Source organism: Amblyomma maculatum, chromosome 4 (assembly GCF_055883805.1).
Source record: "Amblyomma maculatum isolate TAMU_Amacu chromosome 4, ASM5588380v1, whole genome shotgun sequence".
Classification (NCBI taxonomy): domain Eukaryota; kingdom Metazoa; phylum Arthropoda; class Arachnida; order Ixodida; family Ixodidae; genus Amblyomma; species Amblyomma maculatum.
In genome coordinates this window covers 87,047,494-87,062,940 of record NC_139347.1, presented here as the reverse complement: position 1 = coordinate 87,062,940, position 15,447 = coordinate 87,047,494, and the positions used below count along the sequence as shown (strand labels likewise).

The 15,447-nt window shown below is 44.8% G+C and overlaps 1 protein-coding gene across 5 annotated transcripts in view; it reads left to right on the top strand.

Moving 5' to 3' along the window:
* The window catches only part of pds5 (cohesin associated factor B pds5), a 68,048-nt gene that overhangs the window by 14,352 nt on the left and 38,249 nt on the right, over nucleotides 1–15,447 (top strand). For all 5 annotated transcript variants that reach the window (XM_084602096.1, XM_084602097.1, XM_084602098.1 and 2 more), the window contains exons 9-11: nucleotides 2,916–3,010; nucleotides 5,111–5,793; nucleotides 14,157–14,372. In XM_084602096.1, coding sequence (XP_084458222.1) covers nucleotides 2,916–3,010; nucleotides 5,111–5,793; nucleotides 14,157–14,372 — 994 coding nt within the window. The remainder of the gene's footprint in view (nucleotides 1–2,915; nucleotides 3,011–5,110; nucleotides 5,794–14,156; nucleotides 14,373–15,447) is intronic.

Here is a 15,447-nt window from a genome sequence, read left to right as displayed (position 1 = left end):
TTGTAGGCATACGGACTGGATGGCAGGTATAGAGGCTGAAACACGGCTTGGAGAATCTTATTTTGTTACTATGGTGAAGTTTTTCCGCCACGGTTGCCAAGCTAAAACTGTGCGTAGGTGTCAGGGTCACGAACATGCTCAAGAACGCTCTCGTCGTATGCTTTTCAGTAGTACGAAAACATAGAGGAATACTACCGTATTTAGAGGATTGTAAATCATCCCCTTTTTTTAAAATTCGAAAATCCGAAGTTGGAGGGTTGACACATTCGAAACCAAAGATGGCATTGTTAACAAGCAAGACAAAAGCCATATTATGGAGGCTACGGCGAATTTGTGTGTGCTTGTCGGGAAGAATTTCAGTTTAACTTTTACTGCGCAGCACAAACTGCAGCTGCGGGAGTGTCGATAGTTTATGGAAGAGCGGCTGTTACAACCGCTGCGACGCTTCCTTTTTTCACGTCAGTCGCGTCGGGTCTTGCGACACGGTGGCACTTCCAGGGAGTGTCGATGGTTGATGGAAGCGCCGACACCGATCATTCGTTGAATTCGCTCTCATTGCGTGTTCGCATTTTTGACTTTACGGCTGGCTACATGCTTCTCATGAGCTCTCCAGTCCATAAAGCATTCGGTACTTGTTTCGTGCAGCGTTCAAGGAGGCAACTATGATTTATTCCGAAGTAACAACTGCGCTGTGGGCTGTTAAGTTCGAAGCTTCTAAACGGGTTATGCGGAAGTGGCAGTGGCAGCGAGACAAAATTCTCAACTGTGATGCCAAGAAAAGAAGAGGCTTCCAAGGGATATAATTGATATGCTAACCAGAGCTGGAGGCCAAGCTTGCCGCGTATATCGCTTGCCGCGTATATTTGAATGGATACGTGTTGTACAGCCAGGCAACAAATTTTTGCTGTCGAGAGCATCCACTGCGGTCTTTTTTTTTTTTTCTTCGGTATATGCGATTTGGGAGGGTCGGCTTATATTTGAGTCGACTTACAATCGTGTAAATATGGTAATTGCAGTCTACGCTGGTGGCTGGCCTGGCATTTGTTTGTATTGCTGTAAACTCATATGAGTGGCTTTCACATCCCTCGCACACCTGACTATAATGCATGGTAACTTGCTGTGGTTTCTGCGAGCAGCAGCAAGCCACCAAAATGCCACAACTACAGTGCTGGAGTCTTCGATTTTGCCCCTTTCTTTGTCATTTCTAGCTCTTAGCAGTGTTCTGAAAAAAAAAAAAAAAAAATAAAAAAAACCCACCCAGCGCACCCTAAAAGCGGTACTATTCACATGGGGGAATCTGGCGAGGATGGATAAGGAAAGGGGGTACACGACGTCACAGGCTGAACAAACTTGCCCCTGCTCCCAAACTCGCACATTCACACAGGCGACGAACAGTGCTGAGAGCGACGCCGCTGTTTCCAAGCCCACGCAACATGACAAGAATGGAGAAGTACACATCAATGTTGTACACTGGGACAGCTGACTCACTAGCCTTTTTTTGCCACTTGGGGAAACAGTGAAGACAGCAAGTTCAGCGCAAAAAGAAAAAAAAAAACCCATGCAAAATAATATAAACAAGCTTGACCGAAATGGAAGGGACCTGCAGAAAAAGGGTCGAATATACAAAATACTGGGGAGGGGTAGACATTATCTGCTCGGACCCTGTCACACATTTTTTCTCCCTCTCCGGGACTGGGATCATTCGTGCTGGCCAGCTGAGATGTCCTTCCACCCGGAGACAGCAGCCATCGGTGCAAAACCGGGAGCTGCGATGCCCAGCAGCCTTTCAAAGGAGTGACGTGAGCACAGTGGCCCTCGCTTAGAGAGGGATTCTAGCGTCTGTGTGAATACCGCTTAAGACAAGGACAGAGAAAGGTAGGGTTACACAGCTCAGTAAGCACAGTTCAGTTAACTTCTGGTTGTTTTATTGCAGAGTGGCACAGTATATTTAGGAAAAGTGGACAGCAAAACATGAGAACAGCAGCTGGGTTTGTATGTGATAGAAAGATAAATAAGGCGAAAAAGACATGAGAGAACAGTGCTGTACCTGGGAACATACAAAAATGGAATGGCGAATAAAAGGACGATGCTGTTTTTTTGTTTTTTTTCGAATATGAATTACCAACTGGCCCGTTATACCACTCTTTGTAAGTTACCTTTCTCAGCAGTGGTCACTCTTTTTTTCCATTTTTGGCTCGGGAAAAAAACGGTTTTTGAGAGCGATTCTTGGAACACTTGCTTCAGTTGCAGTTGTAGTATTTTGGTCTTGATATTTTATTTCAATTTCCTTTTAATGAAGACCATCCTTTGCCGCAATCTTGGTTCTCATGTGATGTGGCTCAATGCCCCTCTGATGAAGCCCACAGAGAATTTCCGCAGATCAAGTGCACTTGAATCTTGCTGCAACAACAAAAGGGAGCGCACAAAACCTTTTTTTGTTGTGCGAATTTGTTGTCACGAAATTCTGAAAAAAAATAAAAAGAAGGTATAGCAGCGGTGTTCATTTGTTCATTGATGCTGATCTCTTAGCACAATGCTTTGCTGCCATAAATATGTGTGTCAGTGAGTTTTTCTTTTTTTGTCTTGAGAGCCGATGTGGAAACAATGCCACGCTGGGTGCTCAATGTACAATACTGCTTGCCTGGAATGTGAGCACCATGCTAGGGGTGGCGTAAATGAAATTCAGCCATTCTCGTCTTTAACAGATCCTGTAAATTGTTTACTGGGCTGTGATAACTCCACGTTGTACTGGTTGTCAACTTATGTCTCAAGCATCATCCTTAGAAGAGAAAGAATACAAAACTCCTTCTTAGCAGGTGGTCCATCCGGGAACAGGGTTGTCCTTGGAGTAGGGGCTGCCTTTTATTGGCAGGTGAAAGCTCGAGCCAATGCTGCTTTTTTTTTTTTTTTATCAGGTTCAACGACATCAGCGTGCAAGTCCGGATGAGGTGTGTGCAGTACTCCATGCATTTCCTCTTGAATCATCCCAAGCTGCGTAATGACATCACCGGTGAGTGTCATACTCGACACGGATTTGAGGGATCTTGTTCGGCATGCACAGTCAAATCACCGATCTCAAAAGGGAGTCCGAAATGGCTTAATATGTCAGTAATTTGATATACAGTATAATCTCGGTGATACGAATTATGGGAAAATACGAGTTATTAAAATTTTCTGGCCAGAGTGCTTTATGTACAATGTACAGCAGAATTTTGGACTTTCCAGCACTCGTGCCATTACGGATAATATAAACACGTGAACCGCAGCCTTGAGCAGTACGTACTGGTCGCACAACGTCGACTCCGTGATAGCCAGCCATGCTGTACGCACTGCAAGCAGTTTTTCGGTGCCGTGCAGCATTGCTAAGCTTAGCATACCTTTTATGGAAGCTGGATGGTGCTCTGGAACCGTCTGCCGCCTAAAATGCGATCTCTAATCTCATGCATTACTTTCTGGGAGTTTGAAGCAGCGGAATGGCTCTTTGGGAGTTAAAGCATAGGCCTATCAGCCTGCTGCATTAGCTAGGTGGTCGGTGATGCTATGCTTTTACGCATCACAAGCTCGAAAATTGGTCAGATGTGCACCTCTCACAGTCGTATGTGCTTTTATACAGTTTTTCTTTTTCTTTTATAAATTCCTGATTATTTCTGGCACAGGCTTTTTCATATGTGAAAGGGGAACAATCAGATTACTCAAAGAGTAAAAAACCAAACATTTTTTAAAGAAGATTGCCCCTTTTTCAACACGCATGTTTGTTTAAAGAAATGCCATTTAGAGGCGTTCCGCACACCATTTAATGTGTAGAATGTTCAATAAATGCAAATGGTTGGGCTATACTTGCCTGGTATTATTAATAGGCTGTTCTGGCTGTTTGATGTAAACAATAATTTGATGTACAGTAGAACCTCATTGGTACGCTCCCGGTTTATGCAATTTCCCGTTTCGTGCTCTCAAAATCGCGGGCAGTTAAAGATAACCCATAGAGTTGTAGCATTTTTCTCCTGGCTAATGTGTTCGTGGATAACACGATCTTCCGGTTACTGCGTTTGAAATTTCGACAAATTGTGGTCGTATAATGTGTTTTGCGATCAACTGGACATGTTCTAATGTATGCTCACGATACGAAAAGCTGAACTAAACTGAGGCGTCCGTTGCCACGTAAACATGACTCCATGAGGAGAAATGTGGTGGCTTTGTGGTGCTTTAGGGGCATAGGGGAGAACCATTTGATAACTACAACTCTGCTATTAATATGATCAGGTCGGGTCTGGAAGATGCAGCATGAGCAAAAACACAGCGAATGTAATCCATCGCGATGGCTTCTCCACATGTGACTGGTGTAAGGGGGCGTAGCAATCAAGGAAGCGATCCCACCTCTCCGTTGCCATCTGTGAACCGTATTTGTTACTAAATCGCTTTCGTGCTTAGGACAGTGCAAGTACTGACTGAATTCTGCAAGAGCTAAAAAATGGAGCTGTTTATATGTGATATAATAAATGCTAATCTACACTTTTGAGCAGTGAAAGTGTCAGTTTAAATGCCTTTGTCTCCCATTCAGCAGATAAAATTTTCAAAATTAGGCAGTTCGAATCATACATTTTCTTGGATAGTACGTTTTCCCACATTTAAAAATTTTCTTTAATGTCTCGCTAAGGTTTTAATGTATCTGGGCTTAAAACTCTACCAAAATATGTGTTCCCCAAATGCACTCCTATTAATAAACTGCATGGGCCATCTGTTTTCGGGATTTGCTTCGTTTTTCGGACTTTTACGCAGGACCGTCAGCAGCATAATTCTTACAAAGTATCTTTGGTACAGGGGACACTGAAAATTGTCAGAAAAATAAGTTAAAGAAAAGTCATGCAATGGTACCTCTGAATAGTCGGGGGCAAAATGGTACTTTGCGAAATCTCCAGACTTTCTCTGCAACCAATTCTAAGTTGGAGCCAGTCCGAATGCGATATCACGTGATGATTTTTTGGTTCTTCCAGTAGTTAGCCGTAGTATATGCTAGAATGGCGTACTCTTCTTTCTCTTTTTGCCTTAACTCGCAGCAAGTACCCAGGGAGAAGAGTGTCTGTCACTGATGATTGCTGTGTATCGTGTGCAGAGTCGCTGCGTCAGCGGCAGCATGACCCCGAGGAGTCTGTGCGCTACGAGGTGGTGATGGCCATCATCAGTGCGGCCAAGAAGGACTTCAGCTCGGTCACGGAGGAGTTGCTCACCTTCGTCAAGGAGCGCACACTGGACAAGAAGTTCAAGATCCGCAAGGAGGCCCTGATGGGGCTGGCCCACCTCTACAAGCAGCACATGAGCAGCCCCGACTTGCCACCCTCCACGCTCGAGTGCATCTCCTGGATCAAGAACAAGGTGCTGCACGTGTATTACCAGACGGCCCTGGAGGACCGCCTGCTGGTGGAGCGCATCCTGCACACGTGCCTGGTGCCTTACCAGCTGCCCGTCGAGGAACGCATGCACAAGCTGTACCAGCTGTTTGCCACGGTGGACGACCACGCAGTGCGCGCCTTCAGCGAGCTGCTCAAGTGCCAGTGCGCGGTGCGGCAGCAGATGCGCGCCGTAGTTGAGGCACTGATGCTGCCTGCGGGCGAGGAGCGCGAGCGGCAGTTGCTGGCGCGGGTGGCTCTGCTGTCGCGCAACCTGCCTGATTCGGTCAAGGCCCAGGAGTACCTCATGAAGTTTTGCAGCCTCCTCGAGGGCAACCAACGTCTGCGCATCCACATGAACAACGTCCTGCATGGGGGCGCCTCCTGCGTCGAGGCCGAGCGCAGCGTGGTACGTGATCTGGTCCAAACTGCAAATGTCTGTTGCATACATCAAACCGGTTTGACCTAGATTGCCCGTTAAATCTTCCAAAATAGATTCTGAAGAGAAGCAGTAATGGGACAAGCAGCTGTACTGTACTTCGCGGCATTTTTATGTCTCGCCCTCAAAATGTGTCTCCATTATTGCTGAGAGAATTCTGATGTGCCCAGCTTCGTTCCCATTTACACCCGCCAAACACTGTGTTGTCAGGGAGGTGTACTTAATATGCTTAATTCCCAACTCAGGGATGTTGGCAACTAGGCGGCATTTTTTTTTTTTTTTTTCATAGATTTTGGTGCGGGCACTGTATGTCCGTTTGTTTGGCCCTGGAACAGCTGCTTGTGCACCTAATATTGCACCTAAGTTGAAAGCCCACAGTTCATTGTGTTGGGTGAAATTCATGTCATGAACAAACATGTGCAGCAGTTTGCCCTTGAGGCTAGGTACTCTGCAGAGTATGATTTGATAATACTCTCATGATGTATACAATTACCTGAGGAGTACTTTGTGCACAATTGACAGAATTGCTGCGGGTGTTACACTCTCTTATGCTACTGCTGATGATACAAACCTGCGAGACGTGACTGCATCCTAAAGCACTAAGCACTACGTGCCTGTTGTCGACTCGGGATTGCCTATTGCACAGAATGCACTACGAGGAGCGAGCAGCGAATAGTGGCACTTGGCCAAAAATAGTAGATCTCGTCAGTGGTAAGCATTTATATTAGTGTAATGAATTTCCCATACCTTTTATTTATTTATCTGGTTATTATCAGGGCCGTTTAGGCGTTACAGATAGGAGTGGTATAACTAGTACTTATACAAAATTTAAAATAACGAGAATCTATTTAACATAGGTGATGAAGAAGCGCAGATTTGAAAGCTTTGGGTTCATTTTGAAAGAAATTATTTGGATGTTGTGATATAACCCAAGCCAAAGCTCGTTCACACTGAAGTACAATTTAATTGCTTAAAATTTGAGAAGTAAACATCTCAGTTTAAGGCAAAAACTGTGCGACAGTTTTTCACTGTTCATCAGAAGCTTTAATTTGGGCATTCTATTAGTTAGTTCGTTCAGTCGTGTCCGACTCTTCGTGACCCTATGGACCATGTCACGCCACGCTTTCTGGTCTCTCACTATCTTCCTAACATCACATAACTTCATCTGCAGTGCCTCGAGGATGCCATCTAACCATCGCGTTCGCTGCCTACCCCTTCTCCGGTGACCCTCAACCTTTCCCAACATCAAATCTTTCTCCAGCGACTCCTCTCATCTCATCAGATGACCAAAGTAGCTGAGCTTTAACTTTAGAATTTGACCCTCCAATGAGCAGTCAGGGTTTATGGTCGACAATATCGACTGATTTGATCTTTTGGCAGTCCAAGGAACTCTCAAGAGTCTCTGCCAGCACCACAATTCAAACACGTCAATTCTTCGGCGGTCAGCCTTCTTTACAGTACAACTCTCGCATCCATACATCACAACTGGAAAGACCATAGCACGAGTTATGCGGATCATGGTTGGCAGACTAATTTCTCTGCTCTTTACTAGGCGGTCAAGGCTAACCATGGCTCTCTTTCCCAGAAGCAGGCGTCTCCTAATTTTATGGCTGCAGTCTCCTTCCGGGGTAATCTTGGAGCCCAAGAAGAGAAAATCTGTCACAGCTTCCACTTCTTGTCCCTTGATTCTCCAGGACTTGATAGGGCAAGCCGCCATGATCTTTGTCTTTTTAATGCTCAGTTTAAGCCCAAACTTCTCACTCTCTTCTTGTACTGCATCAGAAGTCTCTTGAGTTCCACTTCACTTTCTGCCATTAAAGTGGTATCATCCGCATATCTAAGGTTGTTGATACGTTTTCCAGCAATCTTCACTCCAGCTGAAGACTCGTCCAGACCGGCCTTCCTCATGATGCACTCTGCATATAGGTTAAATAGGCAGGGTGACAGTATGCAGCCTTGTCTCACTCCTTTCTCAATCGGAAACCAATCAGTAAGACCATGCCCAGTTCTGACTATGGCCTCTTGCCTTTCATACAGGTTCCTGAGGAGACAGATCAAGTGAATTGGAACTCCCATCTTTTGGAGAGCTTGCCAGAATCTGCTGTGATCTACGCAGTCAAACGTTTTCGCATAATCAATAAAGCAGAAGTAGATGGGTTTCTGGAACTCTCTTGCTTTTTCCATGATCCAGCGAAGGTTGGCAATCTGGTCTCTAGTTCCTCTGGCCTTGCGAAACCGAGCTTGCATGTCTGGAAGCTCCCGATCCACATACTGCTGCAGCCTACCTTGGAGGATTTTCAACATCACCTTGATAGCATGCGAAACAAGGGCGATCGTGCGGTAGTTGGAACAATTTTCGGCACTGCCTTTCTTTGGAATGGGGATGTAAACTGACCTCCTCCAATCCTGTGGCCACTGCAGGGTTGTCCAAATCTTCTGACATAATGTATGCAGAATGTTAACAGCGAAATGGTTGAAGTTTTGAAGCAACTCAGCTGGAATGCCATCAATTCCGCTAGCTTTGTTCTTAGCAAGGCTGGCTAAGGCCCATTCAGCTTCACTCTTCAGGATGCTCGGCTCGAGATCAGTAATCACAACCGTCTTATGTTGGGTTTGCACATCCGGGTCCTTCTTGTACAGTTCTTCTGTATATTCCTGCCACCTCTTCTTTATCTTTGAGGTTTCAGTGAGGTCCTTGCCTCGTTTGTCCTTTATCACGCCCAGCTTAGCACAGCAGCTTCCTTTAATATCTTTGTCTTATACAGAGCTCTTGTGTTCCTTAATTGGCTGTTGTCCTCAACTGCTTGGCACTGTACGTTCAGGAAGGCATTCTTATCTCTCCTTGCTATTTTCTGAAAATCCGCATTGAGAACCTTGTATCTTTCTCTTTCCCCCGTAACTTTTGCCATCCTTTTTTCCTCAGCTATTTGCAAAGCCTCTTCAGATAACCAGTTTGCTTTCTTGCATTTCTTTTGCTTTGGAACTACCTTAGTAGCAACTTCTTGTATTATATCACGAACATCAGTCCACATCTCTTCGGGCTCTCTCTTCTAGATCTAATTCTTGAAATGATTCCTCACTTCCACAGCATATTCTAATGGAATTTGATCCAGGTCATACCTGAAAGGCCTTCTACTTTTCTGCGTTTTCCTCAATCGAAGCTTAATTTTGGCAACAAGAAGCTGATGATCGGTGCCACAATCGGCCCCAGGCCTTGTTTTTACTGCTTGTATAGCGCTTCTCCATCTCTGCCGGCAAAGAATATAATCGATCTGATTCCTGTACAGACCGTCTGGTGTAGTTCATGTGTACAGGCGCCTCTTGTGCTGTTGAAAATGAGTATTCGCTATGGTCAGGTTCTTTTCTTGACAGAACTCTACTAGCTCTGCCCAGCTTCATTTGGCTCACCAAGACCGAACTTGCCTGTAATTCCGGATATTTCTTCACTCCCGACCTTAGCATTCCAGTCTCCTATGAGAAAAACGACGTCTGATGATGGGGTGCGGTCTAAAAGGCATTGCAGGTCAGCATAAAATCTCTCAACATCAGCTTCTTCAGCAGTAGTGGTTGGTGCATAGACTTGGATAACTGTTATGTTGAAAGGGTGACCTTGGATCCGAAGTGAAATTATTCGGTCGTTTTTGGGGTTGTACCCTAGCACTGCTTTGCCCATTCTTCTGTTTACTATGAGAGCGACCCCATTCCTTCTCTTGTATTCGTGCCCACAATAAAAGACATAATGGTCGCCGGAATTAAATTTTCCCATTCCGGTCCACTTGAACGCGCCGATACCCAAGATATAGTGCTCTAGAAGATTGGGCAGTGTGTCGACCGCGCCGCGAAATACATGGGAGCGAGGGGCCGCTTTTGCGATGACGGAGGCGCCGCAGCGCAGAGGGCGCCACCAGCAACTGGTGTGTCAGCCGTCCGGGCGCCCGCGTATGCGCGCTGTGCGGCGGGGCGGATACCGCGCGGACTGTACGTTCTTGCTTGCTTGTGCGTCGTCTCGAGCTGTTCGCGACAAGATTTTTAAATATGCCGATTAACGGTGCTCAGTACTGTTAGCAACCACCTAACTTATTTTCCATTTTGGCCGTCGGTAACACCTCGGGGAAGTAACATGACAGCAGTTGGCTCCGAAGAAAACAGCTTGGAGAGGGCCGGCGTACGACTCGCACAGCACACTTCACTCGCCGTACAGCTTGCTTTAGCATTCCTAAAGCACCTAATTCACGTCCAGAAATGTAGTCGTTTTGAAAAGAGGGCTGTGTGGAGGCAGGTTGTATGAAGAAGTGAAACATACAACACGTGCGTTCGAGCGCTGACTAAAACTGGTCACAGTATTCCCATTATCAAAACAGTACAAAATGGTATATTCCGTTGTTTTCCACGCCAACTATGCCAACTACAGTACGTCACTGAAGCCACAAGAGAAGTCGGCATTCAGTTGGAATGAAATAAATGTGGACTACCCCGCATGGAGGTAGAGATATAGTAAAGTAAGGACATGAAAAACGAACGCAACCACGCCAACTGGCTACTGAATAACGGAACACAGTGGGTCAGGAAAGGTGGAAGAACTGGTAGGTAAAAGTTTCACGGGAAAATAAAAAGAAACGTGTCACCGACCAGGGAAGCAGAAAGGGGTTGGTTGAAGGCACGCAGCGCCGTGAAAAGAGCGACCGCGAATGTGAATAAAGGTTCAGAATTTTCGCGCGGCACGGCAAACGCATGACGAAGAAAGCAGGCAGCTAAAGACGAATAAAAATGGAGATATAATAAAAACAATAAAAAATGAGGAAACAACCGAGCATAAGAACCAAATGAAGGCCCGGGAAGAAGAAAGCAGTGCACAAACAGGCTGCAATCAAACGCGTATAAAGATATAAGCGTCGAAATTTAAGAGACAACAATTTGTGAAACTGTACACTAACCTAAGAACGCACCATTTTCTTTTCACTCCATAGTCTGAAACATTGTTGTAACGGGTAGCTTTATAAATACCCAGAGATGTGCGCTATACTTAAAACATTTAATCTCAATGCGTTATAGTTTAACAATGACCTAATTGTTCCAGAAAATGTTTCCATTCTAGGGTGCGCAAGCCACCGATAATATGCAAGTCATTGCCTCCAGAAGATCGCTCTAGTCCTGTTTTATCTACATACAAAATAAAAAAAAATGAATAGCTTTGAAAAAGAAATAACGACGGAAAATAGAGGACGCAGAGGCTATAGGGTACGCTGAATTCGCTTCCGCTAGATCATCCTTCTGCGAAAGAGAAGTTGTCAGGCCGGCACGGTTTCTCACCACGAACAAAAATAGCGCCATAGGTTCGAAGCTAGGTCGCAATTTACTCAAAAATTTGGCTCAGATGCACGGTCCTTTTCGACTGCTTTGCACTTCAGATTTTGCAAACTTCCTGTAAAATGTGAAGGTTCAAAAAGTTTACCTACTTGGAGCACCAGAAAAGCTCCCACTTGAAGCAATGAAATTTAATGTGTTTTTGCGGCTTCGCTCTTTGCGAAGTAAGTGAATCACGACAAGAGTTCCCAAAGGGAAAATAATTAAATTCCCTTGAAAGTATTTCACGTGTAATATCAACCTTGTTAACAATTATAGTCTGGTTATTACTGCAAAGAGCACCCGCGGCAAGTAGCCCGATTATATATAGTGCGGTAAGCAGTAGTTGCAAGTATATCCAGTTGATTACTCATATTTCCATACCACACACTCAAAGAATAAACACGCATTATGTCCGCATTTGATTTTCGCATTATATTAATTGCTTGCGTATTAGGTGCTCGTCATCTTTTTCGCATTTTTCCGCTTTCTCTCGGTGCGCGCCAAGAACTGCATCATGCCTGCCAATTCGTCGCGCAATTATCAGTGCTTTTATTTTTGTTTTTTGTTTGTTTGCTCTGGTACCATTTAATGCCAGTAAAGCGTCCGCACTCAAGTGCCCACTATGAACGTATTAAGTATGTGACGGTTTTAATTTTTCATATTTTATTTGAAGTAATGCCCTAGCAGTACTTGACTTTTTTTTTGGTTCGCCCTTTAGTTAGCGGCACGCAAACAAATGTTCGCGATATACGTAATTGTTAATCACGAACAAAGAATAAATGCTTGAGTCATGTATACCTTGTTTATTTTATTTGTTTTGCCGGTAAATACCACAGTGCTTTAAATTAGTGCGGTAGTGAATAAATGTGTTTTGCTCGCACGTAGTATTTGTAATTTCTATAAGCGGTGATTAGGGCACATAAAGAACACCGATTAAAGAGATATATTACAGACTACTGACGATTTAAGATAAACATTGTTATGCATTAATAAGCGCAGGCTGCAAAATGTAAGCAGGTGTTCGCAAATAAAGTTTGTAAAAAATAGGTGTTCCTATAGAGGCCTTACGAAGCACAAGCTTTGATTCGCATGTACACTGTTTTTCTCCGCGTGTCAATAGCGCTCCTGGGCAGCAGCCTATATTCCCTTAAGGGAAGAACGAGTGCAAAACACCAGGCTTCATTGCAAACTTTAAGTACAAATTGCTCATCTGGACGATTTGTAACTGTCCGCAGGAAGAAATGTTGAGTTTCAGATAGCGATTAAAAAATCGCGCTCTGCTCCGAAGGACTACCCAAGCGTGCACGATGTCTCCCGATAGACGTAAAAGAATGGCAGGGATCCGTTTAAGCACCTGGAATAAGTAGCCTCTTTAATAATTATCACACTAATTGCGTAGCGTTTGAAAATCGCTCCAAAGAGAACCGCAACCCTCCTCTGTACCCCCGCTATCCCGCGGCCGCTACGCACCGAGCAGCGAACGTGGCACCCCTGTTGCATGTCGCGCCCTCTCGTGGGAGTCGGTTCTTGTCATCGCAAAAGCGGCCCGCTCTCCGCTGCCGGTCGTCACACTGCCCAATATTCTAGAGCACTATACCCAAGATATCAATGTTCAATCTGTCCATTTCTCGCTACTCAGTGATGGCCTACTCAGTGATGGCCTACTCAGTGATGCTTTTCAAATTTAGGAGGGTCACTAAAAAGATTTGCAGCGCTAAAAGACTACACAGAGAAAAAAGATGCACAGGACCTGCCGTAGCGCCGTCCTGTGCATCTTTTTTCTCTGTGTCGTCTTTTAGCGCTGCAAATCTTTTAGTAACTATGAACCAACAAGCCCAGCTTGGAGTCTTGCTAGGAGGGTCACCCTCAGAATTCGGCCCACCGGACCCCCTAAATTCGACTTTGTCCAAATTTGACCAAAATTGGTGTCCAGCGTAATTTGACTGTGTTCAACTCAGTGTCTTCCAAATTTAGGTGGGCCACCTCAGAATTTGGCCTATCAGACTCCCGAATCGATTTGTACAGCAGTATGCTTATTTAATAACTAGTGATGCTAATTAGTGGTAGTTAATTGGTAACACTGCTCAGTGATGCTAGTCAGTGATAGTTAAGGGTAAATTGGTCCTTACGTAGTGCACCCTTGGAATTTAATTCCAACAACTTGTGCCTTTTTTTTCGACCCTTTACTGGAGAGGATTTTGTGTGTGAAAGGAGATAACCGAGATCACAATGAGGACTTGGTGATTAAATGCTAGTATAGTGCTGAAACTTGAGTTTTATCTTAAGACATGGTCACTGTGGTCAACGTTGCGGCCTCTGGGTTAAAGTCCATTGAAGCAGGTGAACTTAGGAGCCTGACAACGATAACAAAGACGTTTATGGGTATGACCAGCTGCTTTCAATGGCAGAAATGCCTAACGCTGTTTGTTCACAAACTGTTAGTAGTGTTATTGACGAAACCAGTGCAATATTGCATACATTTCAGGATGTGCTCTAGCGGTTACGTCAAGGGCAAAAAAGTGCCCGATAAAGTTTTTATTCATTTTCAGGTTCAAGTTGGCGTTTATTAAATCATCAATGAAATGTTGGTTCATAGTATGGTTATGTATGGTCATTGTTGTCATTGACCATCGATTTACAATGGCAGCAGTCTGTCATCATGGTAGTGTGGGCTGAGAGATCGCTCAACTGTAACGCTTTGCTCAGTGAAAAAAAAAAATTCCTTACTCAAGCTGGCAATGAATGGCAGTGGCAAGACTATGGTGAGGGCTGTCATTGCTCTTGTTGGATGAGGCAACTGATTGCAGGAAGGTTGAGAAGAAGAAGAAGAAGAAAAAAAAAAACAAAAAAAAAAAAAAACAGACTTCTCAACCCATGTCATTGACATGAGTTGAGCAGTCCTCATGTTTTTGATTAGCTTTGTTTTGGAGAACTCACGGCTGCCATGAGAGGCTCATGTGTGCCTGATTTTGTTTTTCTTTTTGTAGAAAGAAGTTCTCAAGAGCCTTGGTTACCCAGTGCAGACCAACAGCTTCTACGTAATCATCAAGCAGATGCTGGAACGGGTGGCGCCGGTCATGGTGGACAATGCTGGTGTTAAGCAGATCCTAACTTATGTGCGAGACTCACTGCTTGGCCAGGGCGACATTGACATCAACATTGGTGTCAACAGCTCAGCACTGCGAGGGCTGCAGCTGCTTCATGTATGTCCTCGGTGTTGTTTAGCTGAATGCTGGTCCATTATTTGGACTTTGCATGGAGCTCTCAGAATGGAATGTGATCCATTGTTGAAGAGCGTGACCACCCGGTTTCAAGCACCAGACGTTTTTTTTTTTTTTTCTTTTTTTCACCACAGTGGAGAATGTGTGCCTGAATTCACGAATGTGCCTCGACTTTGGGCTTCAGATCCACTCCATTGAGGGTAGTAGCAGTTGGTCTGCCCTTAGGGCCGATTGGAGCTCAACAATGCCCCTTGACATTTCCTTTTGACAAGGTGTTCCTTGACAAACCTCCCTCCTCTATACCTTCCTCAAGGAGGTGTGAATGGCGTATGCAGACTAGAATGAAGTAGAAGGTTGCTCTAGAAATGGCACGTCACTCTCTTCACTCTGTTAGTGTATGAATATTTGATATCTCCTGCCTTGTAGAACCCTGTTATAGTAAACGTGAATATAGAAAAACTCCAATGTAGTAAAGTGAAACTTTTTTGAGATTTCATTCTGCATATATGACTGTACATATTTTAATCCAGTAGGCAGTAATTGGACATTCTTTAGTGCAGAGTAGCATACATTTAAACTTCCACACCGAAGGCTATTTCAGCAGAGAAAAGTACACCCCATCGACAAAAGCTTTAGTGGACTGTGGTTGCCACTTCATCCTGGGAATTCAAGATATACTGTGGCACTGTATAGTGACAAAAGCTAAAAGCACATCATGGGTGATGCGAAAGGGAGGTAGTTTTTGTTGACGGGTGCGCTGGAGAGGGCTCAAAATATTGTAATGGGTCGCAAAGACGGCGAGCCGCTATGGAAGAAGGCAAAGTGTTGTGTGCGCACGCCGAGCATGAAACGACTGACAGGTGGCACGGGGCCTCTGACATCCCGTTTTTTGTGAAGGCCTTCACTGTAACAATAAATAAAACAAGGTGCGCACTCTTCGAAGAATAGTGAACACTGTGCACTTGAGAATATCGGTGACTTCCCGGCGGTGTGGTCGCGGGGGGGTACTACAGTAATAATGACGGCATTTTGCCACAAGAGGTGACTTCGGCCTCGT